Genomic DNA, 27938 nt, shown 5'->3' with positions numbered 1-27938 from the left:
ACATGTTAACCAAGGCTCAGTTTTAATTTATTTTACCTCATGTTTATAGTGCCATGTCCTTCATTTTTAACTGCTTTCCAGAATTTCCAACATCGCTTTATTATGTGTCACGGTTTCGGCTCAACCAGGCAGAAACACCAATTTCGTGTAGTGGTTTTGGTTCGCCAATTTGAGATTTCCCAGCCAACACACCAATTTATGTTGCGGATTTAGCATTGGCCAAAGCATCAGTGCACCCACTAGAATTATTTACTCGTTTCCTGCTGCGAGATAAGATTAGGAGAAAGGCAAAACAGGCTCAAACTTTAAAGGGTACAAAGAAAAATCTTTATTACCAGAAGCTATAAAACAAAAGTCATAAGAATCAGAATAAAACTTTCAGAACACTTCTCCTCCCTCCCCACAACTTCTTTTCTTTCACACTGACAATGTACAGAAACCTATCAGTTAATTTACCATCTCTAAAAATAGTCTTTCACCATTTTACTTGGGAGAGGAGACTTCTCTTCAGTCTATGGAGATTTTTTCCACAAGAAGCAGTTTTCTTAATGTCACAGTCAATCAGCTGCCCGGGAGAATGGAAATCTAATCACTGTGTAAAAATCCTTTCCTCAACTAATGGTTTTCCCACAACCATTACTGAGGACCATGTCAATTTATGGGGCACACTTTAAGGATTAAAGTGTGATTAACAGTTCAAACAAAAGCTCATTTCATCTTTGAAAACAGAGGTCTTTCTTCTTGTCTTCCCTGGGAGGCAGCAGAGGTCTTCTTTCTATTTAAACTTCTCATGGGATCAGAGCTACTTCAGCATCTGCGTACTCTAACGCCAAAGCCTCTGCTAACATATACAGTTAGAACATTTCATCCACCCCATAATGCATGTCTCTGAGTTACAGGGAAACAAGAGTCTCTTCTCCACAGCTTAAAAAAGAGAAATTTCAGTCCAAGAGTGAGGCATCTCCATCAATCCTTTGTGTCTGGGACCTTCTTCCTTTTCTCTGACCTCAGTGTTTTTATGCTCTTTCTGTGCATATCTTCATCTTGATCCTTTTCTTTCTCTCAGGAGAGAGAACAAAGCATCTGTAAGTTTTATTCTGGACAGTGAAAGAGTTCATATCTTGGCCAGGCCTGCAGATGGCCATGTGATCTCTTCGGGCCACAGCCAGGAGCTGTTTTGTGATACAGAGTCGTTTTGGCAACTGTGCTGAGCTGGACCAGGAGCTTAGCAGGTGCCCAGGCAGAAACATCAGTGTGTTGCTTGCCTGCATTCCATCCAGGATGTGTGTGTTTCACGGAGGTGCCTAAGCTTTCTCATTGGTGTAACGATGTGTCAGTATTAAAAAATCAGACACCCATTGGTCCTTGTCAGGTCCAAAGGAGGCTGCCCAGGTCCTGATAGGGAGCTATTTCACGAAATTTATACAAACCACCACATTATGTTACAGAAAGAGTTCAAATGGCAGTCTGCTAAAGACTTTAGTCTTTTCTCTTTTGGCACTTGTATCTTCTCACAACTATAAAGACTGTCTAAGGGCTTTCTGTATTCATTTAGCAGTCTTGGATTTGTGCTACATATACTCTTAATAGACCGAAATGCTTTTCAGTCTTTTGAAATTAGTTGGAAATAGCAGATTTCTACTCTGCCAGTTGTGTGGCAGTGCTTAAAAAGCAGAACATAGATGTGTGGGATAACCTAAAAAAGTATGAGGTAATATTGTGCAGAAAGGAAAAACATGACACTGCTGTGCTCAGTTTGAGTGGACCAGCTGGAGCTGTAGGCTGTGTCAGGTATGCTCCTGCTTGCATACATGCATACAGTTTACAATCAATAGGGACACGTCCTAATTGCCACTCAGATGAGTCTGGACAGTGAAACCTGGAGGAGCTGCAACGCTTGCTCCAACCAGTCAGTGTCAAGCTCTGGGCAATGGCTGGATGCCAGCAGGTCATAGTTCCACCTGATTTGCTCAATGTCTTGTGGTTGGACTAGGTAATCTCCAACCTCAACAATCCTGTCATTCTAAGAACTTCATTTTACATGTATAGGAGTCTGCCCAATTGAAGGAAGTGTCAACTCCATATTATATGCATGTAGCTCTGAAAGAGTTACTCAGAAAGTTTTTGTGGCAAAGTTGTTCTTGTTTTACTTCACAGGAATCAGAAACTCTTGATTGAAAATTAGACTGACTAAGAGCCATCAGTGACTAACGCCAGTATGCCAGAAAATATTTCTGATCTTTGACTATATTTGTCTAATTTTCACTGCTAGCTCTGAGGCAGTATAGTGGCAAGAAAATAAAATGTAAAACTGTTAAACTTCTTGTAGCTCAGAGTTATTTATTTTGTTTCTTTAGAAGTTAATTTCAGAAGTTGATGTAAAGTTTGACAGATGTTGCATACTTGCATACTGTGGATAGATCAAGAGATTAATATTGATACTTCAATTTGCCTATACTGTGTGTGTCTGAATGTCTGCTTTACTTGAATGTCTGTAAACATTTTTATTGAGGTTGTTGTAAAATATGGTTACTTCTTCCTCTTTATTGTAATAATGTGTCTTCATGTAGTATAAATTGGCTTAAGTTGATTGTTACCATGAGTTTTAGACTGATTATTTCAAGTCATCATTCTCACATGTCAATTATGGATAGACTGCTACATAATACACCTAGATTCCAAAGTTTGGCATTCATAAACTTGCCAAATAAAATCAGACTATTGACCAGTACTATAATAAAGTAGATTTTTTTAGGAATATACTTCTGTATTAAACTGGTGTGCTAACTTACACTAATTTTTCCCTCCTCCTTCTCCACAGAATGTGTGTGTAAACATAAGCCGCATCATGTCAGTAGCAAACCGCCTGATCGAGTCTGGCCATTACGCTTCACAGCAAATCAAACAGATTGCCAGTCAGCTGGAACAGGAATGGAAGGCATTTGCTGCAGCCTTGGATGAACGGAGCACGTTACTGGACATGTCCTCCATCTTCCATCAAAAAGTTGAACAGGTTAGTGAATGGGGACAACAACAACAAAAGTTTATGTTCTGGAATGGGGAGTTGAGCAGTTTGCTTTTGCTGTGGACAAAAGTGCAAGAAAGTGATTGAAAAGATTGACAAGAAAGCCAGAATATTTCTGCCAATTTCAGTACTTTGCTGTCTTCAGTTAGCCCACTGGGCTTAAATTCTCCACAAAACACTTTGCCCACATCAGTGCAAGAGAAAACAACCAAATTAGCTATATGAATCAAAATGAAGTGGACTGAAATGCTTAAGTATATAAAGTTTTCAAGTATCGATGTAATGCCTTTCCTACATTAGAAGCTGCCACTTGTTCTACTGTTCTCACCACTCAATTCCCATCAGTCCTCACATGTCAAGATTTAACTCATAATAATTTTTCTAGAATACATAAGTTGAACTGACCTGAAAGTTGAGAAGTTAATTAACTGCCTTCTGAATCTGAAATCGTGGTGGGAGATGTTTACTTAGTATTCCATAGGAGATTCCTCCAATACTAAAAAAACATTTTAGCTTTAGGCCTATACCAATTATTTTAATTAAGTCATTAACCATGTGTAACTGCCAGAGAAGAGGTATATGTAGGGGAAATAGGAATAAATATCCCCAAGTTAATAATCTTAATGGCAAAAGCATGTTTTGGCCTCAAGGGAGTTCAGTTCTGAAGGAGCTGCTGTGTGTGCACAGTTGAGTCACCCGCTGATCTTGCAGACTGTCTACTCTGTGCGTCCCTGGTGTGTTTGGAGAGCAGAGGTTCTTGGATGGGTATGGCTGATGTGCTGTATGTAGATACTTTTCTTTCATTTTTGCCTTACTAAATTATATCCAAGGAAAGGTCTCATGTCTGATACAACTTTAATTTGGAATGAATCAAGGAAGCATTTGGGAGCTGAAAATTTCGGAAACAGAGAGAGGCAGTACAGTTGATTTTAAGACTTTTTTTTCCCCTGATTTCTACTACATGGATATTTAACTTGATAAATATCTAGACATTAGAAATGAGTATGCATTAAGATGCAAATACTCACTGCTTTTCATTGTGTTAGCAGTGGCATTGATTTAATGTCCTTAGACAGACTAAGGCAAATTATATAAAATGATGCCACTATAATAAGTCCTTTTAGTAGGTTTTACAGAAAACCTACATAAAAATTAGGTGAAAGATTTGTTTTCTGCTGGAAAAGTCAGCAGTCATTTGAAGCTTTTGATAGACACAATTCAGTACCTTGTCAATATTGATGCTTTTCTAATTACTTGTGTCATTTGGGTTTGCATTGAAGCACTTTTAGCCATACATGTAGGAGAGATGTGAAATGTGAACAGTTATACCTTGACTCAAATGCTGTCATTTTTCATAACAAAAATGAAATAAGAAATGAATCAGAAGTCAAGGGATTAAATGTCGTGTGATTGTGTGCTGGACAACTTTAGTAAGGGTCAGCGTTACCTTCTTTACCACTAAATATAACTGTAAACAGGAGGAAGGATAAAAATGAGAGAAAATAGTGCAGCATCTGCTGGGATTAATTTACTTTTAATTGCTCCTTCTGCAGTTTTCATTTTATGATTAGTTGTGATGGATTGCCCTAGTTGATCTGTAAGATACCTGTCTGTGATATATTAGCTGTTTCATTAACAGTGGAGAGCAAGTTCAAGGAAAGAGGGTTTGGAATGGGAGGAGTGACCCCTTTAGAGACTGGTGACGCTTGACCTACATAAAAAATTAAAAAGTAAGCAACCCAAGAAAAAAGTCACCCTTCTTGAATGTATGTGTTGTCTTGCAAGTGACAGATAAGTGTCACTGCCTACTGTCAGGCACAGTGAAGACTGCACCAGCTATCAGTGCCTGCTCTCTGATGCACATGGAGATTCTGTTAATGTCCAGTGCCTAACATCAGGGACATTTTAAAGTGGCCCTTAATGAGAATTAAATAAGTATTTTAGAGCGAAGTACTTCACCACCCTTCTCCCCAGCTATCAAACAATAGAAGAGTATCAGAAGTGATCTATTAATTCCTTTTTCCTCAAAAGACTACATGTGCTCCAAGAATTAAGATATGTACAATGAAATAAATGGCTTGGTCTCATGACTTTTGAGTCTTGGACTTGACATGAATAGAGAAAATTTACTTTGCACAACTCACATATGCTTGACTGTACTAGGTTTAACAACTATGAAAACTCCTAAAAAACCAGATTGCTTTTCCTCTTTCCCTTTCTAGCATAAAAGGGGTATAAAATTTATGCCCCCTAGCTGTAAAAAAGGAAGTTGGCAGAACTTCTGCTATGCATATAGCTGTGATGGCAGTTTCTTGTTTGTCAAGACAGCTTAAACTTCAGAGATAACTTAAATTGTTTGCAGAAGAGATTTCTGTTGCAGTATCCTCAATTTCCCCTGAAAGGCTTGACTCGAGCTGCTATGCTGACATAGCTGTGTGCTCAAAGTTCAGTGCTAGTCCTAAGAGACCTCTGCTCAAGTTGTAAATCCCTTACATGCTTGCTGTTGTAGTAGCTTGCCAAATGGATTTAGTGCTTCTATGCATGTAGAAGTTAGTTCTTTGGGGACTGAGGTGTGAATTTGCTGTGCCCTGACACTGCTTTACTTCCTTGATAACCTCTTTCCAGGAAAAGACAACTATGGAGTGTTTCAGTGAATGGTTCACCAGTTATTATTTGCATGCTTGTGCAAAGTACAGTAATTTCACGAATACAAGCCGCACCAATTTGACTAAGATTTTGCTCCTAAACCGGAAATGCGGCTAATACTCAGGAGCGGCTAATATGTGAATAATTTTCTGACATTTACAACCTCAGAAGTGCCAACCAGAGTGCCGAGCCGAGCTGCTGCAAAGTCGGCATTTTGCGATTGTTACAAATTGCTACTCTGTTGCACCGTGGGTGGAGCATGGTTGCCTGCAGGCAGCACGGGGGGCGGGGAGAGAGGCGGGAGAGTCCCTCCTTCCCTCCTGTACCACAGCCCGGGGGAGAGACAGGGGGGCCCCGCGCCGCCATTGCCGCGGCTCTGGGAGGCGGCGGGGGATCCGGGCCGCCCCTGCCGCGGCTCGGAGAGGCAGCGGGGGGCTCCGTCCCCGCCCGCCGCCGCGGAAGCGTGGGGGGGCTCCGTCCCTGCCTGCCACCACAAGGTAGTGCTGGGCCGTGGTGACCGATCCCAGTGGCAGCGGCAGCTGGCCCCCAGTGGCCCCACCAAGGGCAGCACCGGGCTGGGCTACCTGGCCCCGTCAGCAGCCCCTAGCAGACCGAGCCTGCACAGCCTTAGCTGAGCCAGTAAACCCCGCCCTGCCGCCGTTCTGTTAGTATTTGGCAACTTTGTTGCATGCGGGTCCTCACTACGAATGACAGATCGGCTTATATTCAGGTGCAACTTATTTATGGACAAAAAACAAAGTATTTGCCAACACCCAGAGATGCGGCTTATACTCCGTGCGGCTTGTATTCGTGAATTTACTGTAACATGGTTTTCTCTGAAGATTAAAAAGAGGTGAGGTGATAAACCTCATGATACCATGACCATCTGCACAGGGAGCTGATAGGTGAAAACCAAGGGTCTGGACTTGAAAGCTGGAAGCATGTTTTACTTTCTTGTGTAAACAAGACCTTAACTGGCTTTCATGTTTCTGAAATGGTGGGTGCAAGATGAAGGAAACTTTTTCTTAGCTGCAAAGTCAAGAAAAGGAGCAAGAGTAAACTTGAAGCATCAATATTGGCAACAGTTAAATTGGTTCTGAATACTGCCAACATACATCTAAGCCTGCCTGTCTCCAAACAGCTCAAGGAGTTTCAGATACCTAAAAGCACCTAAAGTATAGTCAGACTTTCATATTTCTTTCTATTCTGATACAAATTTCTGGTTCTTTCAGAGAGAAGTACTGTAAAGACTTTTTGCTTAAAAGAAGTCTTTTCAGTGTCTGTCACACAGATGAACGTCCTTTTGTGTATTACCATCATGTGTGTATTAATGGTAGAACCCAAAATCAAAGCCAAATGTTTCTTTTCTTTTGCAGTACATGAGCAATGTGGACTCATGGTGTAAAGCTTGTGGTGAGGTGGAGCTTCCCTCAGAACTGCAAGATTTAGAAGATGCTATCCATCATCATCAAGGGATATATGAGCACATTACCTTGGCTTACTCTGAGGTCAGTGTCTTTTTTGTTTCCTTAGATAAAATCACATCAATATCACTTGTTGCATTGGGAGTTAGCTGGAAACTCAAGTGCTGAGTTTCTTTTTAAATTTTATATACTGGATTTTGCTATTATTGTTCAAAAGTGAAGTGTTAAAGTCTTCCCTGTAACCTTCGGTAAGAAATTGAAAGGTGAGATTTAACCATGTGTGGTACAAACAACCCTTGGAGCACTAAAGTACTAAGTATATTTTAATTTGCATTTGCATATTACTACCTTTTAATAGCAGTGGGATACTATTGTTTAAACATTTACTTGAAGGGAAGTTAGCTGGGCATTCTTTGGAAAGGTATTCTGTTGGCATGGATTTCTCTAAGTGTGTTTTGAAAATCCATCTCTGAAATTGCCTCACAAAAAAGACTTAACTATTAAAGGATGTCACTTGAGAAGCCAGAAGGTAATGCACTTAGTTTCATCAACCTCAAAAGCACTTAAATGAACTAAGATGCCTATGTAGTCAGCCTTTGTAAGATTAGCATATCCTGTGCTCTAATCCTGGACTCAGCACACACTGGAATCATTATATTTGTCACTATTTCTAGTAGTTGTATTTGCAAAAGCTTATTCTGAAGGTGGTCCAGAAAGTGATGACTCAACTACCTTTTTTTGTTTTCCTCAAATTTTGAGTTTTCTGTTGTGTTTTACTTAGCTGAAAATAAATTGGTATTCACTATTACTAGCTAACAGGTATTTTCTGCATTTCCTGCTTTACTTGCCCTTCTTTCTTCTGTCAGGGTTGCTCTCATTATTAGGTAAAACTGTTTTTACTTTTCTATTAGGCTGATATTCTTCTGGATTAAATGTAGTAGTTTTTCTACTCACAAATTCCATGTTTGGTTAAATCATGGTAAAAATGATCAGTGGACGCAGGATAGCTTAGGCCACAGCTTGCACCTGTCTTTAAAAGGAGGTCATGTTGGTTTGAATTAATGGTTGTGATTTATACACTACATTAAAGTTAAAACTACTTTCTGATGAGCCAGCTTTATTACAGGAAGCTTAATCCTAAGTCTGGTCACATTTCATTTAGCAGTAAAGGAGGGTACGATTGGTGCTTATGATCCGTCCTATTGTTAGTATAGCAAAACTGGGTTTTTTGAGTGCCTGCCACCATAGGGCCTGCATAAACTTTGTGACCATCAGTCAGATGTCCAGGGTTCACAAATTCTTGTTCTTTTGTGTAAAATACACATTTATATCCCTATTCTTGCCCTATGCCACCCTCTATGTCAACTGATCTAATGCCATTATCACACCTGATAACACTTGCAGTTTTACTTACATGTAACTGTTTTAACTCATTCTTGAAAGCATGCTTTGTGGTAAGGTTTCTTGTCTTCATTATAAACTTCCATCATTGGAAGAGACAGAAAACATAGCATGTTTGTAAGAGATTTATGTGGAGAGGCAGTCTGGGGTGTATGCTTCATGAGTACAGCAAGGAGGAGGAAGGTAAGATTTCTCTAGAATAATGATTATAAAGGGCTGAGGTTGAAATAGTGGCATCTTTTTCTTCTTGGTTCTGTTTGATTTGTGTTGGGTGGGAGTTTTTTGGTTTTTTTGGTTTTTTGGGTTTTTTTTGTTTGTTTGTTTTTGGTTGGTTTTTTTTTTTCAGGGGTGTGACTGGATGAGCCTACTGTTAAGTGTAAATAAGTACTGTGGATTAGCATGTTAAATAACATTTGCTTGCTGGTGATGCATAAAGAAAATAAATTAGACCAGTAGATTATAGGATTGCTTTGGGACATACCTTGAAAATTTATTTAGGAGTTCAAAGCTGTAGCTTTTGATTTTGGGATAGCTAGATATTTTAACAAAATCTTCACAGGTACTGCTCAAAGGAAAGAAGGAGCACTAAGTGCCTTTCTTCTGATTTCTAGTCATTACTTTTCCCCATCTGGTAAAAAATCAGTTGGTCTTTAGCAACCAGAATTGGTGCAGAAATAATAACTGTATGCTTTTTTACAACTTCTGTTCTTCCTCTGGGCAGAAGGATTTATTTTGCATTTTTCAAACATGCATTCCTTTTTGAAGATTGATGGAGGCATCTTTCTGTGTCAAGATATTACAGCACTATTGCTCATCATTATTAGATGTATGACTTCATTTCTATTACAGTACGGAACTCCTTTCATTTTGTGATGAATGAACAGTGGGGGAAGAGAGAGAGCAACAGTATAGGAATCACAACACTGTCATTCATTTTAGATTGCAATGTCTTGGCAACACGGCTTGGTTACAAAGTAGAAGACAGTAATTTTAAGAAATTAAATGCTTTTAAGACTAGACAGCCTGATTTTACTGAGGATAATTACTGTATATTACTAGTAAAGCAACTTACTAGCTTAGAAGATGAGACAACTGGTATTCCTGAAAATCTGACAAGATTTGCCTTAAGTGAAGTTATATATATAAATAAAGTTATACATCTCACTGAAATCTTAAGGCAATCATGCACTAGGAAGGAAGAAAATTTTAGTGTATGAACTCAAAAGGAAAATCTCTGCACAGTCATTTGTTTATAAAGCTAATAAACTAATTGGATCAAGGAACTGTCACAATTAGTTTTTTTCACCTAGATTTTATGGACTCTGAATGGATAATTGAAGTCCATTATCTTGAAATATTTTAAGGACTTACTAATAATTCTTTTGGATACAGAAAAGAAAAAAGATATCACTGTAATTGGGCTATGGACTATGCATTTTTTCTGCTGACCTGACTTTACTGGAGCTACTTTCAGAAGTGAGCATCATTCTCTGTGCTGATACTCATTGCTAAAATGCAAGAACTTGAACTGCAACTGAGAAATAAACTCCCTTGTAACCTAATTATTAGAAAATAATTTTCATTTGGATGTGTTTGACTACTGAATAACAAATTCAAAATGTGCCTAGACTTAGTAAAAAAGTTGTTGAAAATAGCCACTGGGGGAAGGCCTTGGCAAATTTGCTGTTTCTGACATGGTGTTGATTTGATGGATACAGGCTGGTGTTTGTACTCAGGTCTTGTGGTTTCAGATGTAGATGAGCTGTTAGAAAAGTTCCTTACAGGTAGCTGAATGATACTGAATTGTAACAGTTCTCTAAGCTTCATGCTAAAAGTGACAGAGTAAATGCTAATGAAAAGTGCTTTTAACAGTAAATCTTGATCGTGACCAGATAAGAGAGGATTATTGCTTTTTAATTAGCATGCAAGGTAAATCTGACTATTTCTTCTGTGGTTTAAATCAGAGAAGACAACAGTTAGAAATGACAAATGTTTCCTGTCAGTATCAGTAGTTAAACACATTTTGGAAGACAGCACCTTTCTGTGCTACATGGAAAGGGTTTAAAGTGACTTAATCAAAATTAAGTTTGCCATAACAGCAGTTTTTCCTTGGCTTACCAGTAACAGTAATAATTCAGAAGTTGTAAATCATGTCAGATTGAATCACATACAAAGTTTTATATCTGTTGGTTTAAATCTATTTGTCAAATTAATATTAACTTACAGAAAGTAATCTCCCTGTTTACCTTTAACAGCAAGTGAAGACAGTGATTATTTTGGAAGGATAATTCTGGACAAATGCTTAATTTTAGGTGTTTTGTTGACTAGGGAAAGAGTTGAGGAATTGTAGGAGACTGTAGGAGGCTATGGGTGGCGGGCTGGACAGTCGGGACAAACAGAGAGATTTTTAAAGTTAGGTTTTGGAACTTGTGGTTTATTGTAAAAAGGTGTGGGTGAAAGGGCCCTGCTTGGAGCTGCCAGTTGCAGCTCGGAGCAGGGCAGTAAGAAAGTAAAGAGTAATAGAGCAAGGGGTAAGAGGGTGGTAAGAAAGGGAAGTACGAGGTAAAAGGTAAGAGCTAAGAGGGTAAGAGTAAGAGAGCGAAGTTCTCATTACAATACAATAAATTTTTTTATATTGAATATTTTAATTTTTACTAACTAATTTAATACAAGATACAAATTTTATAGTATTTACATACAGTTTATAAGAATTATTACATTACTATACTGTATTACACTTTAAACTACTTTTTGGACTCTTTCTGCTAAGCTAGCAGGGTTTTCTTTGATCTTTGGACCTGCACTCTTGCAGAAGGCATTGTTTTATCAAGGGGAGATTATTTTCGGCCGACTATCTTATTGTCTTCTAGTTATTTAGTAACTAAGGTTTGGTATTTCAAAGATGGCTTTCATTTCAATTTCCCTTATGGTTTCTGTATTCTCAGAATCTTTTGCTAGGCAATCATATTTATAAGGTTTTCCTCATTCATCTTTCCCAACAAAGAATATTTCTTCAAAGTTAATTTGACTGGTTTTAAAAAACCAAACCACAACAACAACAAAAAATTCAAAAAATCCCAACCCTTTGAAGGAAAGTCATTCTTAAAGTAATGAAAAAATAGAAAGCTGTTATTTAGAAGAGTGCTACTTATTAAAATTATTTTAAATAGAAAGAGAATATAATTTTTTTTCCTATAACAACTGCATGTACGTAATCATTCCTGCAGTAAAACAAGTCTTCGTCATTGCTCCCTGGGTTCTTGAAGACATTTAAAACTGGGAGAAGGGGTGGGGTAAATGTAGTAGCCCAATAAGGCAAGACGTGTAATTCTTTGTCCTTTCTGTTGGTCAGGTGAGCCAAGATGGGAAGTCACTCCTTGACAAACTTCAGAGACCTTTGACTCCTGGGAGTTCTGATTCCCTCACCGCATCTGCCAACTACTCCAAAGCAGTTCATCATGTCCTGGATGTCATCCATGAAGTATTGCATCACCAGCGCCAACTGGAAAATATCTGGCAGCATCGAAAGGTCCGCTTGCACCAGCGGCTTCAGCTCTGCGTTTTTCAACAGGATGTTCAACAGGTAGGTTTTATTTCACTTTGTCTAAATGTCTCTGTATTCCGTCAACCTGACTGCACTGACAGGTAAGTTTTGACTGCTAAGATCTGTGTTCTTTTGTACAGCAAGTGAATAGCTGCATGGATTGACTGAATGATACCAAGTTCTGTGTATTATCAGAACTGGGTGTTGGCTATTATGGATAACAATTATATTTGAAAGTTAGCTCTTAATTTTTTTCTGATTTTAAATTAATTTATTTACTTTAATTCATAAATAATGAAAAAGATTTTTAATATGGACAGCTATTCTGAGTTTGTGCTGGAAGCAGACATTGACATTCTAGGTAAAATTCTGGATTTGAAGTGTCAAAAAGAGGTCTTGTAGTAACATGCAAAAAATTAATAGTGTTACTCTGTAAAATTTTTTGTTTTAAATCCTCAGTGATACTCAGTTGACTTAATAGTGTTTCTTTATAACCTGAAAGTAGTATGATAAGGAATTACAAAAATTACAGATGAGATTACTTTCTGATGATAACACTGTTCTTGAATTAATTGTTATTAGCTGCTGTTTTATTATTATTATGACAACATCCATAAAAGTTAGTAGTTAAATACAGGCATTAGCATCTCTGACATAACTTTGCCTTTTTAAAGTAAAACAACATAGAAGTCCTTGGTTGATGGATTTTTAATAAGCATAAAATGTTGGCTTTGGACTGCAATTAACAGAGACAGTAGTAATTTATCCTTTAAGAGCTCATCTTCATAAAAAAAGTAAAAATGGCCAATATTTGCTGATTGTGTTCTTTCATTTCAGTGTATAAGTGTTCACAAATAATTTCTGAATGGGATTTTAAGATAGATGACCATAGCTCTGATTAAACTAATATTTTTTCTTCAGTATTAGTTGCACTTTAAGCTAAATTTCTTGTACTTTTCTGTTTCAAGAAGATAGTGGATGTGAGCAGTTGGGAGTGAAGTACAGTAATTTCACGAATACAAGCCGCACCAATTTGACCAAAATTTTGGTGGAAACCCGGAAGTGCGGCTAATATTCCGGGGCGGCTAATCTATTAACAAAATTCTAAAAGCTGCCAACACGGAAGTGAGAGCCCGCGGCAGCCCCAAGCCAAGCTGGAGCCCGGCCGGCCCCGGCAGAGGTGGGAAAGCCTGGCAGAGGCGGGGCCAGCAGTGTGGGGGGCGGGCGGCAGAGCCTGAGCCAGCAGGGCGGGGCAGGGAGGGCGGCAGAGCCTGAGCCAGCAGGGCGGGGGAGCCCGGGAGAACTGGGGCTAGCAGTGCAGGGGAGCATGGCAGAAGCAGGAAGGCCGGCGGGTGGGGCTGCCTGGCAGCGGGGGAAGCCCAGCAGAATCGGGGCCAGCAGCGTGGGGGAGCCCGGCGGTGCGGGGGCCTGCAGTGCCGGCCAGGGCGAGGAAACGCGGCGGCGGTGCAGACGGGAGGGGGCGGCCGGCGAGCCTGGTGGCGGCGGCGGCAGCCCTGCCGGCGGGGCGAGCGAAAGCGGCGCTCGCGAAAGCGCCGCCGCGAGCCGCCGCCGCTCGCGAAAGCGCCGCCGCGAGCCGCCGCCGCGAGCCGCCGCCGCTCGCGAAAGCGCCGCGGGGCGGGCGCGGCGCTCGCGAGGCGCGGCGCAGGGCGAGCGAAAGCGGCAGCGGGGCGAGCGAAAGCGGCAGCGGGGCGGGCGGCGAGCCCGGCGGCGGCAGCCCTGCCAGCCGGGCGAGCGAACGCGGCAGCGGGGCGGTGCTGACGGGAGAGGGGGGCCAGCGAGCCCGGCGGCGGCAGCACCACCCGGCCAGCCCCGCCGAGCCGTGGCGCTGAGCTGGGCCACCCGGCCCCGTCGGCAACCATGAGCGGGCCGAGCCTTCCTGGCCCCGCCCCGAGCCAGTAAAGCCCGCTATGCCGCGATCCTGTTACTAATTGGCCAATTTGTGAAAACTGCGCACGGATTCTCGCGACGAACGAAAGTGCGGCTAATATTCGGGGTGCGGCTTATCTATTGACAAAGACAGCAACATTGTCGAGGCACCGGGGGTGCGGCTTATAATCCGTGCGGCTTGTATTCGTGAAACTACTGTAACTGATTTTCATCATTTACAGTAGCTGAAAAAGGTGATTTAGGCAGATGGTAGGGAGACTGAGCAATCTTGATAACTGAACTTTCTCTGGCATCTGGTCACTATCTCTTAATGTAATTAAAGAAAATAACTTAAATACTTACGCAGTAAATTATGTAAAATCTTTAAACTTTATTACCTAATTTTTTATCTGAAAAGAAGCATACATCGAAAGACAGGCTGTTATCCAGATTGTCAATGCTGAGATGTGACAAAGGATGTAGAAAGGCATGAAGATTATTAGCTGACAAAAAAGTAAAAGAAAGCAGAGGGAATATTATGAATGGTCTGCAAGGGCACAGAGAACCAGAGACTCCATTCATTATGCCATTGCCTAAGTGCTTGAGGCTCTCCAGGAAGATTACAGCATAAGTAGTGGCTAGTAAGGAGGATCCAGTGCTGGTACTTGCATGAGCTGTCAATGACGGGCCAACTCAGAATATGCTCTGATTCTATGATGAGGTGCAGCCCACAGATTAATCACCTCTTAAACTGAAAAGGCATTGTAAGGAATCTTCAGAAACTAAAATTGACATAGTGGTTTGATTCTCAGGGAAAAACGTAGGTCCTCTCAGTACACTGATGCTAACAAGTAGATGGATGGTGGAACTTTCTCCTCTAGGTTAAATTCAGTTTAAGTAGGACCTATTTAGGCAATCTAGGCCAAGGGGACTCTTGGGGTAATTTGCCAGGTGCATAATTCAAGTTTCGGGCGTGTAGGCCAGGCTTTAGGCAGTTTATTTCCTGGGGGAAGGTGATCATTAAATGCTGCAGAGAGTCTTACTATACTGCTCCTACTCTTTGCCTTTAATATCTTGGGAGCCATAAAATGCTTGCGGGAAATTTTCGTTTTCTGCTCTGTCCTAAATCATGGCTCTCAGTGTAGAGGAGTTAGCTCTCAGACTGCTTTGTTCTTTGAAGTTGGCAAATAACTCATCATTAGACTCAAGTCATTGTGCAGTCACCACCAGGTTATTCAGCGAGATGCTAGATTTTCCTTCTCTGTGTTGGACTCATCAGCCTTTGGAGCTGTTACATTTAAGATGAAGTAGTCACAGATTTGAAAACAACAAAGTGGACAGCTTTACATACTTTTATAACTCCCAGTATCAGGAATGTGCTATCCAAATCATGAATGTTGATTGTGAGTACACCAGAAGTTTTCAGTTGTCTTGAGAATGTTGATCCATATTGACTTATTATTCAGTACGTGCCTTACCTACTGGAGAAATTTCTTTCATCCTGTTTATGCCTGTGGTTTCTTTATATGCTTTGCAAGAGAGACATTGAATTAAGGTAGCAAGAGATCCTCTTGACAGTTTGAAGCTGCAACCTTTTGTGCTGATGCACATCTTTATCAATCATATGAAATTTCAAGCTATATCTGTATAGAGGTGCAGTCCTTGCTTGCAATCTTCCTAAGTCCTGCCATTAGTATCCAGTACTTACCACTGTCGGAGATTGTCCTTTGGTTTATCTCTGTAATGACTGTTACAGTAATTTCACGACTATAAGGCGCACCTGATTAGAAGGTGCACTTACAGGTTTTGATCAAAATTTTAGTCAAAAGGGTACGCCTTATAGTCGTGAAATTACTGTTAATTACTAAAATGTTGCATGTGGAAGCATAGCTCCTTATGTTGCTTTAACTTAACTTTACAGATACTGAGTATTTTTGGCATTGCATTATGAATCATAGTGTGAAATTTGGTCACTGTTCCCTTTCATTATACAACTTTTCATACTAGGATTTCAGTGCAGGTCAATCTGTAGGACAATAACCATCCATACCAGATAGATTAATCTAATAGCCACAGCAGATGTCTTAGAGATTGTAGCTCCCTCAGCTTTGAAAATTTATCTGGGAAAAAAAATGATCTCTAATAAAAAGATTCTTTTTTTCTTGCAGAACAAAAGCAAAACAGATCAGCAGATCATCCTAATTTATCTGAGAAATGTTAGTTTTTCATTTGAATAATCATTAACACCATTCAGTGCATGAAGTTACTCTGGTTTGAGATATTAGTTAAATTTATATCTGAGACAGTTCTGGAATGGTTTACATAGAACTCCAAAGCAACTTTCTTTCTAAAATACTTTGGTTCTTGTTTGCACATTCTCTCTGTTCAAATGTTAAAAAAATCAATTAAGATTGATTGAGAAGCTAACATGAAAACATCTTTTAATTATTGTCAGTAAAGTTAAATGTGGTGGGGTTTTTTTTCATTTCAGAATAAGCTAAGTGTGACTCTGTTCCACTGTTTGTAGTTAGTTTGCCCATAGTGGCAAGCATCCAAGTGCATTGTAAGTGAATCCATAACTGTCCTTCAGCATGAGGCTGTGATTTTCTCCTCCCTCTGCTGGATTAATGAAATAAGTCAATTCATGGAAGTGTTAAGTGAGTGACAGAGCTGAGTTGGAGGAGGGAATTGGCCGTGTTGAGCTGGTACTTCCCTTTGTGTTACTTCCACTGTAGAAAGTTCATTGGGTTTTTTCTTCCTTCTTACATGTTCTTGTGGAGATTTCCAAACCAACAAAAACATTGTGGTGATATCTGAGCACACTAAAATCATCTGGTGTTCTTTTGAAGCAAGTAGTAAGGAAAGTAGCACATGAAATAATGAAAATAGTAGATAAGAAGTGAATTACAGAAAATTTGTAATGTGAAAACATATGACAGTCTTAAACTGAATTGAATTCTGAGTTTGACTTTAGGTGGCAGAAACATGCTGGGAGATCTAGTTCCTGGTTAGTTTGTATATTAACATCTAAACAAAGGGTTTTATTTTAATTTTTTAAAAAAAAGTCTTTGCACTGGCACTCAATTTTCTGTGTGGCCCTTCTAATATAAACCATGCTAGGAAAAGTATGATTTTATGTTAAGGAGCTACTAAGCTTACCAAGTAGGTAATAGTCAACCTTTCACCTAAGGAAAGGACCTGACTGATTCTGATATGAAGCAATAAAGCAGACTTGGAACAGCAACATGGACTTCTACTGTTCTGGGACATGAAAGATCAAAATTGAGCATAAAGATTATGTTTCTTGTAGTGTTTCTTTGGTGCCTGAAAAACTCTCCTGGTAGCTTGCAAGCCAGAAATTCATAAAACATGGTGGTAGGAGATGTTTTGAGGGGTTTTTTTTTGAGGGATGAGGGGGATTAGTTGTTTTTGTTGTTGTTTTTTCGGGGGGAGGGGTGTGTTTTGATTTGGTTTGGCTTGGGCTTTTTTCTTCCCCCCAAAATGCATTTATTTGATTATAATAGTGGGTGTCTTCTCTGTCCATGTTGGATAAATGTGCTGCTTCTTGATCTGTCTGCCTCAGGACAGGTTAAAGTCACCAGTTTCAGGCTTGACTAAAGAAGGGCGGGCCATGAATGCTTGCTGCTTGCTACTTGCTAGCATCAATATGATTTCACTGTGTGAGTCCCATGTGGCTTTTGAAGGCGGTTCCAGTGTAAAATGGTTCTTTTTTTTGAGAGAGTATTTCCACATTTTAACTACTCGAAGATCAGAAATGCAGAGATTTCCATCTTTGCCTTCTGAATGCTATGTCAACAGCAAGTAAGTGGAGATCAGAAAAGTGAGTTTATGCCAAGTAGGTAAAAGGGTGGGGGGTGAAGAATAGATAATGGTGTGGGAAAGACTGGTGAAAATGAACATGTTGAATCATGTTGAAAAGATTTACTTCTGCATGCAGGATATACCACATATTTTATAGTCATGTGCAATGATTTTGTTGAAATGAATCTGTCTTTCCATAGTGGTTTCTTCTGTCATGTATTCTTTTGGGAGCTAGAAAAGTAAACCTTTTTCTAAATCCTGTGTTGGGCATAAGGATGGTTTTGCTGAGACTGCAGTAGAACTTAATTGCATCATTAAAACAACTTGCTGCAGTGGAGGATGGTACTATTCACCCTTTCTCTGAAAAGTATTGAACCTCTTAGACTCCTGTGTATTACCTAAGTACCAGACTGAATTCCATTTACTTTCAGTATTGGTAGAAGAGTCCTTAGTGGCTCAGTATGATGATTTCCGTTACTCTACTTCTCCCAGGAAGAGGAAGAAAATGTGTAAGTTTCTAAAAGGCTAATATCAGTGCCAACTAATGGCATTGCCCTTTGATTGAAGTGGTATGCAGAGTACTTGCTGATGGGAAGACCCTAACTTGACTCTGGCTCTACATGCTATAAAATTCCCAAGCGTGCTTCCAAGGTTTTGTTAAGAATTAAGGTATGAAGGCTGAAGACTAATGAGACTTGTATTCATACTGATTTCACTTAGAGGTAGTAATGTTTCTCTGGTTGAGTGGTTTATGTCATGATCTATGTACTGGATTTCTATGACAATTTCTTCCCCTGAGAAGATACTCAGCATTATTTGGAGCAAAAATCATTTCTCCATGGGCTGCTTTCTGCTTTTCATCCCATGCTTTTTGGGACTGGTTTTGATGTTGATTTCATTTGTTAAAACTTGTAGCTGTTAGTAATCTCCAGAGTCTACTCTAATTATTTCATCGTAACACATCTCTTTTCAGCTCGTTTTATAATGGAAAAAGTAGTGTCGTGAAACTAGTCAAAAATATTGGTAATAAGAACCGAGACCATGTTTAGCTCCTCACTCTTCTTTTTCTGATCAATACTTTACCTTGAAGGAAGAAAACAAAAACTTGCATTGACCTAAAATACAGTAATATTCTTTTGCAATAGTTCCTAGGGAAACAAATATTGCATAAGTAAAGTACAGTGATGTAATGAAGTGTTGGTGATTTGAAGTGGCTGTATTTTATGGTATTAGGGAATTTTTTGTTATTTTCAAGATGTCCAGTAGGAGAGAGTGTGCAAACAGAATAATATTTGCATGGTCAAGATAAATGAGAAAACCATGTTTTCCTTCTTCTGCTAAAGAAAGCATGGTTGTTTTTCATGGGAATAAAGTGTGGGATTACATGTGTATTGAATGTGGTCATGAGTGGTGTTGCAGGAATGGTTCTCAAATCTGTCTGGAAGAAAAAAAAATTCTTTCTCTTTAGTTATACTCAGTTTTACTTTCAGTATAAGAAGACTGGGGAGAAAACCTCACCCTACTTTAGGAATCAGAGTAAAGGACACTAGTAGATAAGAAGTGGCACAGTACTGTGTAAGATATGGTTATCTGATTTAAGAAAATTGCTTATGCGCTGTTGTTTTGAATTTGAATGCCATTTTTGAACCTTTTGACTATCTTCCAAAAAACTGAATACCATATGCATGCTTAATTAATGGATTGAGTTATGGCTAGGAAGTATTAATTTGAAGGGAGGTTAGATGTTTTTGTTCATTCACCCATCAGAAATTTGGTATGTGTGCAGGAATCTTTTTGTGTTAACTGACAGGAACTAATTACATGTACAGTTTTTACTATTTATAAAGCTGTCAGCCCAGTCATTGTGGTAGAAGCATTACAGTCCTTAAAATGTCTTTTGTTCACCACTTTTTCAGCTATAAAATTTACAGTAAACAATTATGTCTGATGTTTTGAGGGGATGGATGCTTCTTAAGAACTGGAGCATATTCTTTCATATGCTCTGAATACAGGCATTTATCTCATAATGATTTGAACTATTTTTTCTTGTGTTAATTGAAGTTAACTGAAGTTAGTTACTACTGAATCTTACTTTGTGATTTAATAATATGTAGAAGGCGAAGCGAGTTCTCATCTAAAGAACTTCACTGTGTTATACACCAGCAATGTGCAGTCTTCATTACTGTTACCTTGCAAAAAAATGTCAGCTGAAGGTGTAAACAGTTTAGAGAGCCCCTCACAAGGGGTCTCGCCACTTGGATCAGATTACTGTCAAACTGATGAATGTGGAGAACTGGGGTTGTCCTTGGTAGGCTTCAAAATGGAGATATAATCTTGAATCATACTATTTTGCTAGTTTGAGTTAATTATTGCCTTGAGAAAAGTTGATTGAGATGTAATTAATGTCCTTCAATGGCAACACTGTGTTTTAATACAAAACAGTTCAGTTCTTTTTAAGCAGTGCCTTTACAGCTTCTGAATTGCTTGAATAATTGTCTTTTTGTTGTAACATTCAATATGGCCACTCAGGGTTTCTGTGTGTCTCTCTTCTGTACCACAGGTGTTGGATTGGATTGAAAACCATGGAGAAGCTTTTCTTAGCAAACACACTGGAGTGGGAAAATCCCTGCATCGGGCCAGAGCTTTGCAGAAACGTCATGAAGACTTCGAAGAGGTTGCGCAGGTAAAAGCAGTCACATAAAGGACTGTACTTGTCATGGAAATAAATGAAAAATTCCTGCTTTTGCACTTAAGGGTTGTGCAGAGGGAGTTCCACTACAAAACATTCAGTTCCAGGAAGGGAATATTTTGTTTCTGTTGCAAGATTTTATTTTGTTTCTCCTTTATGCTCCAGCTTAGAGAAGAAAAATACAAACTTCCACAGTCCAAGAGGGTGTGGGTCTTAAAGTACAACAGAACTGCTCTGGCATTATTTTATTTTTACCTTTTTTTTTTTTTAGTATTATTATTTTAAAAGCATGCTTTCAAATATTGATTTACAGAAGCTCTCCTTTCAAAATAGCTTAGTTCCATGGGATTCTAGGATTTAAATTTTCATGCTATCTGTAAGAGAGGATGGAGATGAATTGAAAGTCCTGCTTTCTGACTTTAGGCTTAGGGAGCTCTGATATTCTTACTGCAGTGTCATGGAGAGGAAGGGGGACTCTTAAGAAACCAGGTGAGCCAGCAAACAGGTCAATCTGGCTTGAGTTTTTTTCTTTAAATACAACTGAGTTTGTATATGCTCTCCTCTTCTGAATCACCCTTAGGTTAACTTTTAGTGATGATACTACTTCAGAACACATTTTTCTGGGAAAAAAATCAAAACAAATAGAGATACAAAAGAATGAAGGGAAGTTAAGAACTAGCTGGTATAGCTTTTAGCCTCTAAAAGGGGATGTGAGGTGAAGAAAAACCCTGAAGGAAGCTGAAGGCTAGAATCCTCCTCATTAGTAGCATGCACTGTCTGTCCAGTCTTAATGAAGGGCAAGAGAAAACATCTCTAAGATTAATCAAAAAAATCTCCAAAGGTGAGATTGATTGTAGGGGTGCTTCAGTCAGACAGAAGACAAGGTTATTAGATAATTGTGGTGTTATATGCAGGAGTTCAGCAGTGACACCTACTATGGGGAACGCATCAGAAGTGTTGTTTACAGTTTGCCTGTTTAGTGGAAGATTAGGCTCTTGATAAAATTTTATTGTAAATACAATCTTAGAGTACTCCAGTGGCTGCGGTCTTGAAAGAGCATCAGAAAACTTCCTCAATATTGATTTCCTGTATAATTTTCAAAAAGAGTAGGTGGTGTTACTTTTGTATATATACATGCTAGATTTTCTACGTGCATGTCTATTATTTCATTTTTAGTAAAAAATAATATTTTCCATGTGGAAATACTTATTTTTCTGGGTCAGATAAGCAGGAGTCTATTTCTGTAAGATACTTAACAAAGTCTGAATGATCTCATACTTAATACTGTACTATTTGGGTGAAGAAGAAGAAAATGTTTGAGTAGCCAAAAGGGGATGAAGTACATAGAAATGTTACTGGGATATTAAAAAAAAATCTTCTTACTTTCCATTATACTTTAAAGCAGAAAATTGTAAAGCAAATGCTTACTAAAAACGTCCTAAAACAGAATGTTACTGGAGTTTGAAATAATCTCTTCGGGGAATGGGTGGAAGTTCTATTTTTGGAGATACTGAAAATTTAGATTGGTCGAAGAACTTAAATATACTACAGGGGACTATCCTCCACTGACAGAAGGATGGACAAAATGATCTAATAGGTATTTTTTTCATCTCTAACTCTTGAATGTGTAGTGAGTTATTGCCAAGAGAGGCACACCCTCTGAGCTGTTCTTTTTACTTGCTGTAAAACTGCATATAAGCAGCCCAAAGGGCATTCCTATTGTTGTTGTTACAAGGAAGATTGTGTTCAAGTATAAAACAGCGATCTGCAGTCCAAGTTAAAGCATCAGTAACTTTTGGCTGACTTATTTTCTGCCAACATTTCTGGTTGGTCCAGGTCTTAGTTTTGTTTTTTGTATTTTGGGCTTTTGTCTCTGTTGTTGTCGTTGTTGCTCTTTTTGTTGTGATTTTGGTTTTGTTTGTAATGTTAAATGAAGTGTCACTGGCATGGCAATGTTCTGGGCAATCCAGGGAGCCAACAGTAATGTTGTCATGTTCCTGGTCAAAGGCTAACTCCTGATTTTGAAGGGAGTGAAAATTATTTTTCTTTTTTCCTCCTTTCTGCTTTTTCCCACATTCTTTTTTTAACGTGAATGAGGTGCCATTTCCTGAACAGCAATCAAAGAGATGTTAAAATAAGTTGTGTGTCAAATAGAATAGATGTTCCAGTCAATGGACTGTGGTCTCACAAATTAGTTACTTTTAAATTCATGTGAATTGAAGGTTTGTTTCTCTTCATTTAACACTTTTTATTACCACTACAAAAGCTAGATAGTCAAAACTCAGCTAATAATCCTCCCTAAATTATGATTACAAATTCATGCTACACATTGCACACTTTGACTTGAACCCACTGTTATAAAATTGTGTTGCTCTTTTCATGTAAAGCCTGTCCAGTTCAATTTCTACTTACCCTTAAATCTCTTTCTTTCTTTTTTGTCCTTCTGCCCATGTTCATCTTTGTGTCCATGAGACTGTTCAGTTAAACCTTCAAGTGTCCAAATTTTGACATAATTGATTCACTTATGGGCATAAATTTTCAACTTACAAGCACAGGATACAAGTCAATATTGTAGTTGTACTTCTCCATACATTTTTGTCTGAAATTCTAAGTCCGCTTTTCATGCTTCAAATGTGATCTGTGTCTGCTTTTTAACAGTAGTCTATTTAACCTTTGCCCTACCAGTTATCTAAGCCTGTTTGATGTTGGAACTGAAGGATTCTTCCGAACCAGTATTTAATCGTCACTGATGGACTTTTCTTTCTTTAATTAGGCTGGTTTTTGAACCCCTTTATGATCTTAGAATGTATGCCAGACCTTGTGCCAATGAGTTAGGCAATTTAATTGCTCCTTAGATGAAAAGTGCTTTTTCATTTTAAGCGTATTGTCTGATGCTTAAATGTTATAGTGTCCACTGTACTTAATGAGTAATCTATCTTATTTTCTATACGTTTAATGATTTGTATGCCTCTGCTGGTCTCTGGACATCCATGTGTCTTTCTTTCCTTTCCAGACTACAATAAACTCCAGAATGTTTGAAGTGAAGTCCATACCTCCACTCACTTCAGTTTCTGTATTTATTGTCTGTAATAGTAATTTCTGCACTGGTATCTGAAATTTAATCTTTGGGTTTTCTGTGATGTGTCACCTCATATGCTTTTGAAAATTATGGTGTTTGTTCTTTGTGAATATTATTTAGAAAACATTATTTAACAGAAAGATGGGAAAAATTATGGAATTTGTTGTTGGGGAAGGTGGTAAATTCCATTATGGAGAATTCTTCATCATTTTGGAGAAGAATGCCTGTTAAAGACTTGCTCCTTGGGGCACAGAAGGATGGACTACAGGTAGTCTTGAAGTTCTTAGCAGCACTTCTTTTCCCCTGGGACCTCGTGAGAGTATGCTAGTGAAGATACACTGAGGAAGTTTGTCACCCTGAAGGCTCCATTCCTTTCCTTCAATTTAGGAAATTGGCATAAGCACCATCAAGGAGGAGCTCTTGCTCTTTTTTCCTAACTTTCAGCTGGAGGCTGCCCCTCAGGATGAGCATTTTCAAAATCTTCACATGACTGCTTTTTTCCCTCCAAGCATTGTTTAGAAGTGAACAGAGGGCTGGGAAAAACAGTAGTTAGTACTGAACATGTAATTGATATGATTTTTATCCAAAGGGCAGTTTATATGGTATTTCAGCTCTACTTGGAAGTGAAATTTGAGCAATAAGGCATGGGCTGGTGCTAGGTTTGAGAATTGCTGCCGCTTTTGAAGCAGCATCCAGGCTGTGATCTTTTCTAAATACAAGCAGTTCACCATCCCCGTTACAGACAGAGAAGTCAGATGTGCCTGGGCCTGTGTAAAGCAGAAGATACTTCTGGAATTCGTAAACAATGCTTCACATGTGAGATAAAGTTTTCATTAAAATGGGAAACTTCTGTTTCAGCCATCTGCAGCTGGGTGTGGTGCTCTGGACTGATGAAGTAGTTGTTGTTTGAGGAGTGCCTTGAGGCTCTTTGGCCTTGCCCCCTGAACACATGTGAGCTGCAGCCATGGCAGGCAGAACACCCAAGCACAGCTCAGAGTGTGTTCAGGGCCAGTGGTCTGGGGCATGGAGTAGCCTGCTCCCCATTGAATAGGATAAGCTCGTGTTTGTATCTGCAGGTTTTCCCAGGGAAACCAGGGAGGAGTTCTCTATCTCTCCGTGCAACTAAAAAGCTGAAAGTTAAGGAAAGGCTGAGAGTTACATAGTCAAAGTCGAGGAACAGCATGGATTTAATTCCTTCCATAAATAGATCATAATAAATTAAGGGGGAACTGCCCCCAAATATGTGAAAGCTTCACTGAGTCATGTAATCTCTCCTGGGCTTGTCTGGTAATTTACCTGATACCCTGGGGGAGAGCTCTAATTTCCTGCCCTTTGGTTCAGTTTTAGGGCTGGACTTGGATTTAATTTTTGTGGTTATTATAATGTTAATTAGAAGTGTGAAACTATATTTATGGCAAAGAAAAGCACATTTGCATAGGCTTAATTTAGCTTTGCAAGGATTGTTTCTACCTGATGTACAGTAATTTCACGATTATAAGCCGCACCATTTTGACAAAAATTTTGGTCTGAACTCAAAGTGCAGCTTATAATCAGGTGCGGCTTATATACAGAAAAAGAACAAGAAGTTGCTGTTTTAGTTTGGAGGACAGGTATCTGCTGAGAAAGGCAGGAATTTCTCTTTGAAATGGAGAATGTAAACCCCCTCCCTCCAAATTATTATAATTTTGAAATCAAGGGGCTTTCAGGCAAAGATATGGGAATTAGGAATAACAGTTCTTTTCTAGGGAAATTGAAATAGAAATACAGTACTACAAAGAAACAAACTCCAAACCCTGACAAAGTCAGAGTACAACCTGACACCCCGTCAGGCAGGGTGTTGGCAGCAGTCCCATTAAATGGTGGCTGCATCCTCCTGCAGTGACAGATGTGATTCAGTTGGTGCAGTGCTCCTGTAGAAGGTGCAGTTTCCCTCCAGAGGTCCAGTGGTGATGTGGAGAAATCCGGTTTTCCTTTGGAGTCCAGTGGAGAAAGGGAATACCTTACTGTCCAAAAACCTCTGTTTTTATCTTGGTAAGAAATGTTGGGCTCTTCCCACTGGCTGGAGCAACTTCCAATGGGATGAAGTAATTTTATCAGTCACACAGTGGGACTCAATGGGCCCTTAGCAGAAAATGGCTTGCTGGAGGAAGGATGGGTTGTGAAAAGATAAAGAACAATGCCCCTCCTGGTTTCAATGGACGGCCCATTAGCAGAATATCTGCCATTAAGATAAGGATCACTGCCCCCACCCTCAAGAGATGGTGATAGAATAGATACCTTTTATCACACTCTGTATGGTAATGTGCAGCTTATAATCAGGTGCGGCTTATGTATGGACAAAGAATGAAAAGTTGCTGGCACCCGGAAGTGCGGCTTATACTCAGTGTGGCTTATAATCATGAAATTACTGTAATTGAGGTTGGGAGAACATGGAAGGGCAGAAAGGAGAAGAAAAAGGTGTAGTTTATATTGTCAAGAATGCTTTCTTCTTTTTTCAGTCTGTGATGCAAACCTATGAGAAGACCTGATGGTGTGACATGAGTGAAACTTCTTTAGTCTAGATTTGGCTTCAGTTTTTTTCTTCAGCGGTTAATATCCTTCTAACCTTCCTTAATGAGAGTTTTGAGAACTATTCTAAAACATGAAAACCCAAGACTAGGCTCAAAACGAACACCCAAAGTACAACAAAAGTTTGGACTCAGTCCTGTTTTGAATTAACGGGGAAGATACTGAGGCAGGCTGCAAAGGCAGAGCTTTAAGTTGTTAAACACCTGTCCCTTCTCTGCACCATAGCACTCCTAGCACATCAGAGACCAGCCTTCTTCCATTGTTTTCTGCTTAGACTGAAGTCCCTTATAGTACTTCTGATCTGCATTTGTTAGTCCTAGGATGTATTGGGACGTTATTCCTCTAGAACACTCTGTTGTAATTTACTTCTAAATCTTCTTATGCTGCTCCTTTTCCCAAATGATGATACACTTGATGCATGAATTTTGGATGCCTGACTTCTGTAAGGATGGAGAGAAATGTTCTCTTTCTGTACTTGGTCACTTTCCACCATCCTGCTGAATGTGTGGACTTGATGTTACATGTCTCTACAAGCAGTTAGAATTTCTTTAACTCTAGTAGTACACATTTGAAAAATCTTCTGCCCCTGACTCCAGTGATTTTTCCAGTGTTGAAGTGGGCCAGTTTGCAAGGAGATTAGTCATTTAGGCTGACCTGTACTCTAGATGTGTATTTAAAATGCTAATTTAAAATTTTTTGTTAAGGAGACATTTGAATAGACATAAATAAGGAATTAATTTATTCACTGTTAAGTGAAAAAAATTATAGGTATATAACAAAATCTTTAGTGAAATTATATTGTTCTACCTTTAAGAAAAGAAGAAAGACAGTTACATTTCAAGGGCCTTTCTGTAATTTTGTTTTTATTACTGGAGTGGCTTTAAAATGTACTGACTTACTTTTCTTTCTTTTAATTCTGTGAAACTAACTTCTTTCTCTCCAGAACACATATACGAATGCAGATAAGCTCCTAGAAGCAGCAGAACAGCTTGCTCAGACTGGGGAGTGTGACCCGGAGGAAATTTATCAAGCTGCACATCAGCTCGAAGACAGGATACAGGATTTTGTCAGGCGTGTGGAGCAGCGCAAGATCCTACTGGACATGTCTGTGTCATTTCACACTCACGTTAAAGAGGTAAAACTTCCGCTAATTGTGGTGATAACTTCAAGCCCTAAACCCGCTCTTATCCAGTGTTACTTTCATTGTTAGAACTTTACCATAGGACACCACGAAAACCCCTGTTGTATGATGAGTTTTGGTTTGTAATTCACTATGGATTGTGGGCTGTGGTAGCGTGGTGGTTCTGTTTAGGGATTTTTAAAATTTGGGTTGAGTTCGATTTTTTTTTGCTTTCAGAAGCAACTTTCATCTCCTTTGTTGCACAAGTACACATCCTTGTTCAGTCCCAGGGTAGGGAGAAGGGTCAGATCAGGGAACTGGTACAGCTAAAAGTCAGCATTGTGGAGAGAGATACTGTGCACTTTTGTTTTTTTATTGATCCTGCTCTCCTGTTGTCTTAATTACCAGACCCGTGTTTAGACTGACATGATTCAGGAGACCAAAATGTATGGCAGAAGCACAAGGCTACTTAAGGCAACCTTGTTGCCCAGAGAGACTGTGTTTATTTCTCTGTTTTGCACATTGTATTTTTATCTGCTATATTGACAGTTCTTTGCAACCTACAAATTTTCTTGGATAATGACAATGGTTTGCAGCATGTTTGTAATTTTTAGTATTCTTCCAAGGTCACAGGAAAAAGAAAATTAACCCACATTTAATTTTCAGTAAGATTAGCATTTTGCTCCAATTCAAAACACAGAACATGAATTTATAAGTTCATGGGAGAAGGTGG

At 39.3% G+C, this 27938-nt stretch overlaps 1 protein-coding gene across 1 annotated transcript in view; it reads left to right on the top strand.

Annotated features, from left to right (window-relative positions):
• TRIO (trio Rho guanine nucleotide exchange factor) overlaps positions 1 to 27938 on the top strand; it is a 257013-nt gene that overhangs the window by 96196 nt on the left and 132879 nt on the right. Inside the window, 5 exon segments of the mRNA XM_033082574.2 lie at positions 2822 to 3013; positions 7048 to 7179; positions 11849 to 12079; positions 20310 to 20432; positions 27029 to 27220. Coding sequence (XP_032938465.1) covers positions 2822 to 3013; positions 7048 to 7179; positions 11849 to 12079; positions 20310 to 20432; positions 27029 to 27220 — 870 coding nt within the window.

This window comes from Catharus ustulatus, chromosome 1 (assembly GCF_009819885.2).
Source record: "Catharus ustulatus isolate bCatUst1 chromosome 1, bCatUst1.pri.v2, whole genome shotgun sequence".
Lineage (NCBI taxonomy): Eukaryota > Metazoa > Chordata > Aves > Passeriformes > Turdidae > Catharus > Catharus ustulatus.
This window is presented reverse-complemented; position numbering and strand designations above follow the sequence as displayed.